The following is a 9,414-nucleotide window of genomic DNA, read 5'->3' as shown; positions in this document are numbered from 1 at the left end:
GGGAGTGTGGGGGAAGAAAATGATAGCAAGGTGAACAAAGCTGTGTGTTGTGGCCCAGATCTGCCAGGTGAGCGATTCTACAAACTCTCCATCTATCGCCTGCTGATAGCCCAGCTGTGAGCTACAAAACGCATCAATCGTAACTTGGGCAGCCTGTCTAGCACAGTTTGCTGGATAGAAATCTTAAAGACAGATAAAAAAAAGAAAAAGAAAAAAAAGAAGAAGACATACATCCAACTCATCCATCAATAGCACCTCATCTGCTACAAACACACACAGAGAGAAACACTTGACAAAGAATAAAGTTTATAGAAACATAGGAGCCAGCACACTGCAAACAATCTGTAAAATGTGAGCAGACTTTTCTGGTTGGCCTACTTGTCATGTAGTAGCACATTTGTCCTCATTGGCTGAATAGGAAGAAGTCCTTTGAGAGGAGAGCACCTTAATGTCCATGCAGCATTAGAGTCCAATTACTTTCAATGAAAGCATTTATCTAATAAATAATAAAAATACACATCTTGTAACTATGCATTTTAACACTTTTGGCAGTATTTTTCCATTTCCTAGCCATTCAGTTACGGATGTACCAATATGGGAATTGTTGGACAATATCCAATTATTTTTCATGTGAATACTTGTCATTGCAGATATAGATACATAAACATTTGTAAAATTAGGTCTACAGCCAACTGGATTTCGATTACTGAGGAATATAACCTTTAATTTTACAAAGTTACAAACGCAGTAAAATAATTAAAAGGCAGATATTTTAGCAAAGCAGGCCAGCACTGCCTAAACAATCCGTTCTTCTGAAGTACAGTAAGTACGTCATCAAATATTGGTCAAATCCATTAGCCAATACCAATCTGAATCCAATGCATTGTGTGCAAGTCTGAATTTCTAGGAGCCTTGTCCTAAAAATCAGCCATTAAAAGAACAACACACCCATAGGTCACCCTCAGAACTATGCAACAGCTAAGTTTGAAGGGAAAGTTAAATAAAAATCAGGCTCATTTGGTATCATTGTCTGCAGCTGACAAGACTCAACACAGCAATTACAAAATTAACCTAGTGCCTAGTGCAATTATCAGGTTTGCACAATTCAATAAGCCAAGACAGGCCAATTTTCCTCCTTTTAAGTGCAAATTATTTGAAATTGTCAAGACAATAAGGCATACCGGGAGAACAAACTGCTACCACAGGTAAGCTAGGAAAAACTACTTGTTCAAGCCCACTAGCAACAATGAGCAGCTCCATGGGAGACTGCATTTCCCAGAGTTCACAGAACCTAGAGTATTTTCTTCTCAGACCACCACCACCGTCTGGATTTCCATGTCGTCAGGCGACGCGATGACGTACTGCTCCTCCTGCTGCATCAACTCTACATCTTCAGCCGCAACCATGGTGACGGTGGCGTGTTGCGTCTCCATGGCATCCTCTGTAGCGGAGGTGGTAAGGATGGTGCCGTCGCCAATAGCGTTGGCCAGAGTCATGGCCACCTGCTCGGTGAGGCTCTCTGGTGTGGCGATGGTGATGGTGTCACCGCAGTCAGACACGCTGGGGCTCTCGTTGGCACCCACGTTTCGAACGATGATCTGGTGGCTTCCATGCGACTGACTCACGATTTGTTGCACCACCTTCATGATGTGGCTGTCCATCTACGAGACGACATAAGAATTGGGCTTAGTAATTGTCCCAATTAGGTACCTTAAGGAATTTAATGATCGCTTTGGATTAGCTCATTTCTCAACACAAATGGTATACTCACTTGATTATGACCATCCTGAATAATGGACACCTCCTCGTCTTGGACCGTTTCCTCAGCTGGTGTCTGGAAAGTGAGTATTTACATTAACGTCCAAAAGGAATATTCTTCCATTCAAGGTTCAGAAACAGTCATCTTTACACCATCAAAACATAGTCTACAAAAGTGTACAGACAATATAGCTATGAGAGTGAGGTGAGCTAATTGCCAGGTTTAGCAGCTGTTAGAACAAAAGAACAAAAAAACCTGTGCTGGACATCAGCTCTTAGATCCCTACCTCTGACCTACTACGAGGTCTTTATTTAAATCATAGAACCTACAGCTAATTTCCAGGCATGCCAGCATGTTTGGAAACACATTTTGCAAATAAGTGAGGACATGGGTTGAAGGAAAGTCACATGTTTAGCACCAGGTTCCAGAACTAGTTGCTGCAGTAGTTTTCCCAGATGTTCGGTTGGAGAGTTACTTGTCCTCATTAAATGGGCCACTGCTCACTGTCTCAGAACGTCCAGGGCTGTTAAAACCACTCCACTGTACACCAAGTGCAAATCTCACCGTTGTACACTATGGGTTGTCAACATGGCTCAAAAGTGAAATCTCTTTTTTCCCCTTGTCTGAAAGTAATTGAATTTTAAACACCACTGTTGAAGTTAATAAGACTTGAGACTTCTTGTCCAAGTCCTAAGCTATGACGAGGCATTCATAAATATTAAGCATTCCCAGAAACACAGAGGGAGTGTCCTTGCATGCACTTAATCATCCGATAACTGCAGAATAGCAGATTTTGTCAGTACTTCGATCAACGCGTTTACATGCACTTCAGTAACCAAGACAACAAACACTTTTTGTTTTTTTAGCACAGAGAAAATCATATACATCATATAATGAAAAATATAGTTATCTGCATCGGATTTTTAAATTAGATTTTTTTCAATCAGAGTATACCATTTACAGGACCACTTTGAAATTTCTGCAAAAATCCTAATATGATCCATCATATTTTCATTATTACATTTGACAACTATTAGATATTTGTATTGGAAAAACTGATTAAAACATTTTCTGTAAAGTCATCTAAAATGTAAATGTATGACTGGAAATCCTGCTACATTTCAGTATACTCACTCCTATAATGTACTCCTGAGTATCAGCCACCACAGAGGAAAACTCCACCAGCACAGTGTGTGGGTCCTCAGTGATGATGGTGGCTGCCACATTGTCTGTAGACTCCTGCTGCTCCTCAGAACTCAACACCTGCTCAGGCTCCTTCTGCTGCACTGCATAACAGCCACCTGAAGCAAACACACACAAACACCCACACTTATTTTCTGTGGTGGCACACTGAAGCCTACATAATTAATTTGGCACCTCTAGCATGCAGTTTTACCTTTAGATCGTAAATGGCGGTTAAGAGTTCCGTGTTCAGCGAAGCCCCGGCCACATTTGGAGCACTTGAAGGGTTTCTCACCGGTGTGGTGGCGAATGTGGCGCACTAGAGCACCCTTTTCCCGAAAACCCCGCGAGCAGTGTGGACACACATATGGTTTGTCCTCATCGTGCGTGCGCTGATGGACCTGGAGTGCATTCTGAAACGAGATCAGTGCCAAATACCACACTTTATATCCAATTATACCAGTTAGTCCCAACCCCACAATGTGATTGGGGTATGTGTCCAATAGCTCATTACTGAGTATACATTTGTGTGAAAACAATAGGACACCCCATTAAAAGATGGGAAAGCTAGAACACCCTGTGCCCCAATAGCTGGTATTATCCCACTTTGGCTAAAATAACCTCAATTAGACGTCTCCTATAATCATCTACCAGTCTCGGACAGCAACTTGGAAAAGTCTTAGTTTTAGCTTTAGCAGATGGTCTCACATTGTCCTCAAGTGCCCTCTGATATAATAAAAGGGTTTTAAAGGTTGTAAAGAGGTGTAGTATAACTGACACTGCAATGTTTTTTTTGCAAATAAATAAATATAAAAATAAATAATGGAATTTTCACCAGATCCAACAGGTCATTATATTAATAAATAATAATGAAGTGTATCCAAAATTGGAGTAAAATAAACTACATTGGGCAGATATAACCTGCCTCTAGAAGATCTGCCATGGGAAATGAGAACAGTGGGAATTTTCCTTGTGCATCAAGCAGCAACAATTTTGTAACAGATCATTTCATTCAATTTGCTTTTCAGGACCTTGCATACCCTGCAGTGTGACTTCTGTATATGCCCACAACAATGGCACTGGCACAACAGAACAATCCTAAAATGATATATTGTGCAGTCCTAGTTATTATGTTGAAAGCTTGAATACACCAAAAACTGAAACATTAACTTATCTTGATTAACATATGATCAAGAGACACACGGTCAGGCACTCCTTAATTTGGTTTGTTTTTGGAGGACACCATCATATTTTATAGAATTGAACTTAGAAGCTCAGGGTTGAAAATGGCTTAATCACCCAAAACTGGCAAATTTACCTAATGTGTATTATGAGCCCTAGAGAGGGCTAGTATGCCAACTCTGTAAGGCACTCAAGACAAGATTTTGGAGACTGTGAAGGCGTGGATTCAGTGCTTTGTCTTACCTTCGTCTTGTAGCTCTTGTCACAGAAATTGCAGTGGTGAGGCCGCTCACTAGAATGTGCCCGCATGTGCTCCCGCACGTGCCCGATGGCTTTGAACAGCTTGCCGCACTCGCCACACTTGTACCTGCGCTCACTCACGTGCACCTCCATGTGCTTCTTCAGCATGTAGCCGGTCAGAAACTCCTTCTGACACGTGAGACACTTAAACGGCTTATAGCCTGCCGAGAAATGAAGACATTTTTTTTGGAAACCACCAACCCTGGCCTAATTTACAACTGAGAACAATGACAAAGAGTAATGTCAGGAATATATAGAACAATTCTAACACTGAAGGACCAGACACGAAGAACGTCTGAATTCAGGCTGGAACTTACCAACATGGCCTTTTATGTGAATGCGCAGGTGAGATGATGTTCTGAAAGCTCTGTCACAGTGAGGGCATTTGTGAGTCTTTGATGGTGCTGCTTCTCCTTCCTTCTCTGAGGAGTCCTTAAAAGCAAAGAAAAAAAATAAACAAATAAAAGCACAGAAGTGACAAGTCAAATCAGACCAACCACAAAGAACCATCACAGGTGCTGCAAGTAAGGTTTCGCACTCACCACAGTCTCTTCCTCCACCTCCACACACTCCTCAGTCACCTGAATCTCTGCCAGCCTGGCCTCAGCCTCAGCAGGACTTTGCAGGACCCCTTTAGGTGATCGTGCTTCTGCCTGCACCGCTGCCTCTGTGACCTGAGTTTCCAAGGCAATACCTGAATTGATGATGGCTTGGCAGATTAAACTGTCTCCCTCGACAACATCTTCAGTTTGAGGTTGTGCCACCACCTGCCCGGTAAAAGGACGTCATCATTAAGGTAATCATGAGACTGATCACCGGTTATGACATATTATGCTGAAAACTGGCTCAAGTGCATCTCTAGTGCAGGAATGATTTTTTGTTGGACAATTACAGTTTGTTACTAGTAAGTTACTAGCCCTACAGTCTAATGTAGCGTGGGTATATACTTTTGCTGTATCATTTAAAGGTGCACGTATTTGTCACTGTACAGTGTACAGCGAAATGTGTCCTCCGCATTTAACCCATCTGGTAGTGAACACACACACACACACACACACACGTGTGTTAGGGGCAGTGAGTACACACACACCCAGAGCGGTGGGCAGCCAACTCCAGCGCCCAGGGAGCAGAGAGGGTAAAGGGCCTTACTCAAGGGCCCAACAGTGGCAGCTTGCCGAGCCCGGGAATCTAACCAGTTATCGATATCCCGGCGCTCTAACCGCTGAGCCACCACTGCCCCAAGTTTGGTTTGATAAGCAGCACCATCAAAGACTCACAAATGCCCTCACTTTAGTTTGGTTTGATAATCTGGCACAGTTGTGCCATACTTATATTAGAAAAATGATGTATACATACCAAAAACTATGAGTACTGTCACCTATGAGTAAACCAAATGTTGCCAATAAAATAAAAAAAATAAAAAATAAGCATTAAGCTTGAATTGGCATTTCTTGCTCCTGGACTCCCCCTTCAGTCAGCAAGCGTAAAAGACCCACATTTCTGAACAAGTTGAGGGATACAGAACAGCCACTTAAAGGCAGAGACTGAGGCAGACTGAGTTATGCAGCATTATGCAGTTCTTGTGACCGTTGTCCTGCAAGCTTCACCAGACTTACACAGTGCAGTTAGCAGTGTGTCAAACCCAGAGTAACAATACCTACAGTTCACACAATGCCAAATAAACAGGAGTAATTATGCTGTCTTAGAAATTTTATATACAGTTGGTAAGCGCTCTAAAAGTACAGCCCCTATCCACAACATACTCAAAAATGCCTGATCAGTGACCTTCATGGGGCAGGGGGAAAAATTAATGTCAAATGACCATAATAATTGCCTAGAGAACATGGAAACCATCATCAGACCTGGTGAACTTGTCCTAGGTCTTCCATCACCTGTATGTGAATGCCATGCTGGGCAGCCTCCACCACACTGACCATAGGCAATGGCTGCTCTTTTTGAGGGAGCACAGGCGGCTGCTGTACTTCTGCAACATAAAAGCGCACAAATTCAACACAGTTAACCCCAAGCAGCACACACTACATGGTACCTTAATTCACAATAGCATTACAAATAAGGAAGGACAACGTAAGGCAACTTTATATTAAACTGAAACAATTCTTTCTACCTGTGCGAACACCATCTTTGCTGATGAGGATCTCTTTGCATTGGCTGTAACGGATCTTCTCTGTACAGGGAGTAAGGGACTTCAGATGCCTGGTCAGCGCACCAGACTCTCTGAAGGAGAGGCCGCACTGATTGCACCGGTAAGGCCGCTCGTCTGAGAAACAAAAAGTCAGCATTAACCGCCAAGGGCCATCTCCTAAATTATTGTGAAATTCTGTTAGGACCGCACCCCCCCCCTGATCTAGATCTTGTGCAATGACAGTGTCCTTTAGGCCACATTAACAAAACGGGTTGGATCTATTCTGGACAACAGAACATTATTGGATTATTTTTTTTATTTATTTTTTTTTTTAAGATACGTTTCTAAACCTCGTTCTCTTCCACAGATCCCCTCCCCGTACCTGTGTGCCGCCGTTTGTGACGAATCAAAGAGCCCTTCGTTCTGAATGCAGTCCCACACAGCTCACACTTAAAATCCTTCCTGTCTGTGTGAGTGAATAAATGTGTCCTCAAGATATTTGTCTGCATTTGGAAATACAGAGCAGGAAAACACTTTAGAGCGAACCAGTCCACTGACCACTATGTCAAGACCTCAATCTAACATTCTAGCCCATCCTCCTAAATGGATATAAAGGTCACATACCGTTTTAAAAGTCTTCTCACAAATATGACAAATGTAGCGTCCATCTGCAGTTAGCCTCACAATAAGTTTAGTAGGATCTGAAGTCTGAAAGTCTCCATCTTCAGACTCTCCGTGGTCCTTTGCTGAACAACCTCTTTTTCTTCTGGTGGTGGTCACCACATCACTTCCCTCATCTAAGGAAAGAGGAAGGTATTTTTAGATGCACACAGTAGCCTAGCCCCTAGGCTAACAGACTACATCAAACGATTGGTTATCATAGTGAGAAAACTATTAAACCATTGGTGAGCTATTAAAAGAAGTTAGTGTCTTAAGCACTAAGCTATATATCGACCAGTCAGACCAAGTATGCGCTCTCATAGCATTTCACTAAATATATATATTTTTTTTTTTATCTATGTGTGGATAAACAAGCACCTACCTGTTCTGCATTTCTCTGCATCATCTGAAAGCTGTCCATCACTGACCTTCACCTCAGGGGCAGTATGTCCACTGGGACCATTTGACTGACATGAAACACAAACAAACCAACATAAGCAAGGCATGCCTTCTCTTCTCTTAATCTGCCATTATGATGAAAATCAAAAAAGCTTAATCTCACCTGCTGCTCATGCTGAGGGCGTTTGCAGCTCCGGCTGAGCTTGTGCTGAATGAATGTATCCAAAGTGGAAAACTCCTCTCCACATCGCCCGCATTTGTGAACATCTTCATCTGCGGAGAACAAGTTTCCAGAATTAACACATTAACACAATAAATGCACATTAAAAAAAGCCAAACTAGGGCCAAACACAGTCAAAGCTGTTAGTGGGCAAAAACACTGTCTCCTTACATTTCAGTAGGGGATTATATGAGCCTCTTTTCTCAAATGTTTACATTATGTGCACGACTTCTACAACTGGCAATGGACAATGGCACCCCAAACTACCCACCATAACAAGCCCTAGCTACAAGAGGGTCCTGATGGGTGTCCAGTTTCTTGCTTTCCCTGCTCTTACACACCTGGTTTACCTAAGCTAGCTACCTGCTATGTGGCAAGTTTAACAGCAGGAGCCATATGTGTTTAATCTTTAGCTAGCTACTAGCTAGATAAATCACCAAACTGTGTTGGCCATCAACCCACCAGGACCTGCTTACAGCTAAGACATTTAATTCATGCTATTTGGCTAACTAGCTAACTACGTTGGCTCATATCGCGTTTAAAATATGTCGATATGTCACACTGGTGCAGATGTTATTTACTTGTGTCCCTCAAAAATAAACCCGACGCCACGATTAGCATCGCTAGCTAACGTAGCCAGCCCTGGAAGTTTGCTAGCTAGCTAGTTAGCTATGTAGCATTAGCCAGTTAGCGAGCGAGCAAAGCGAGTATCGCCCGAGTGAGGTCTCGCTAATGTCCGGAGCCTTCTGCCGACCGGACAACGCAGGACAAAAAGAGAGCCGGAGCCGCGGTGTCTGAATCGGGCTCAGTTCGCTGGGTTTACCTTCGTCCCCCAGAGCGGTCTGGATGGTGATGACGCCTCCGCACTCCGTCCGCTCGCTCTCCGTTTCTGCCGTATTATTATTGTCTCCACTCATGTCGTTCGAGCTCTCCGTCTCTGTCGCAACGCTACAACACTGGAAAACATGGCGGATTTACGACCTCGTCGTCATAACAACAAAAGGGCAGGGTTGCCGGAGCGCTGTGGGCTCCAAGCCGTGTAGAGGTTACAGCATCGTTTTGATCTCGTTATTAAAAGTCTGGGATTTGGCCAGGACTTTATTTCTCAATAATTAATCATCATAAAAGCTATTAGAGGAGGATATTATCAGTTTATTACAAAAATGTGTGGTTTATAAAAAGTTATAAAAAACATTTTATTTTATTTTAACATGTAGCTAAGATTACAGTTCTCACTTGTATTCCTGGTCTTTATTTTATTGAGAGGAACATTTGTGACTATTGTGAATAATATTTAATTTCAAATGTTAATTGAAAATATAAAAAGGGGCTAGCGTTAAATTTTACATTTTCACAGGTAGATTTTCACACGTGAAAGTGATGCTCTCACACATGTGGTTTTCATTTCTGACTAGCGAACACTGAAGCTCCATATGCAAATGCAAACAAACTAACATGTTTGACTAACATCTCATTTTAGTCAGCCAGTTCTGTTCAGGTCAGTGAGATCCTACAAACACTCTCTGTACCCTGCGCTTCACTGGAACAGTGGCCAGCAGCTCAGACAGG

At 42.6% G+C, this 9,414-nt stretch overlaps 1 protein-coding gene across 2 annotated transcripts; it reads right to left on the bottom strand.

The window, feature by feature from the left end:
* Positions 1-289: 289 nt before the first annotated feature.
* Positions 290-8,779, bottom strand: e4f1 (E4F transcription factor 1). Of its 2 annotated transcripts, none has more exons than XM_072694255.1 (14): positions 8,669-8,779; positions 7,789-7,898; positions 7,609-7,693; positions 7,191-7,363; positions 6,949-7,069; positions 6,549-6,701; positions 6,286-6,407; positions 4,966-5,190; positions 4,741-4,855; positions 4,367-4,584; positions 3,156-3,354; positions 2,894-3,060; positions 1,772-1,834; positions 290-1,661 (listed from the first exon to the last, which is right to left on the bottom strand). In XM_072694255.1, the coding sequence occupies exons 1-14, from the start codon at positions 8,760-8,762 to the stop codon at positions 1,308-1,310; spliced, it is 2,199 nt and encodes a 732-aa protein (XP_072550356.1). In that variant the 5' UTR covers positions 8,763-8,779; the 3' UTR covers positions 290-1,307. The 2 variants fall into 2 exon arrangements, with proteins under 2 accessions (XP_072550356.1, XP_072550357.1); XM_072694256.1 differs by having other exon boundaries at positions 6,316-6,407.
* Positions 8,780-9,414: the final 635 nt, after the last annotated feature.

The sequence above is a fragment of the Salminus brasiliensis genome, chromosome 12 (assembly GCF_030463535.1).
Source record: "Salminus brasiliensis chromosome 12, fSalBra1.hap2, whole genome shotgun sequence".
NCBI lineage: Eukaryota > Metazoa > Chordata > Actinopteri > Characiformes > Bryconidae > Salminus > Salminus brasiliensis.
This window is presented reverse-complemented; position numbering and strand designations above follow the sequence as displayed.

Bases quoted from the DNA above. Each gene is read 5' to 3' on its own strand.
- e4f1 (XM_072694255.1), bottom strand. From the start codon at position 8,762: ATGAGTGGAGACAATAATAATACGGCAGAAACGGAGAGCGAGCGGACG. The intron at 4,856-4,965 runs GTGAGTGCGAAA...TTTGCTTTTAAG, and splicing joins AGGTGGAGGAAGAGACTGTG to GACTCCTCAGAGAAGGAAGG. The intron at 3,355-4,366 runs GTAAGACAAAGC...ATCTCGTTTCAG, and splicing joins ACAAGAGCTACAAGACGAAG to AATGCACTCCAGGTCCATCA.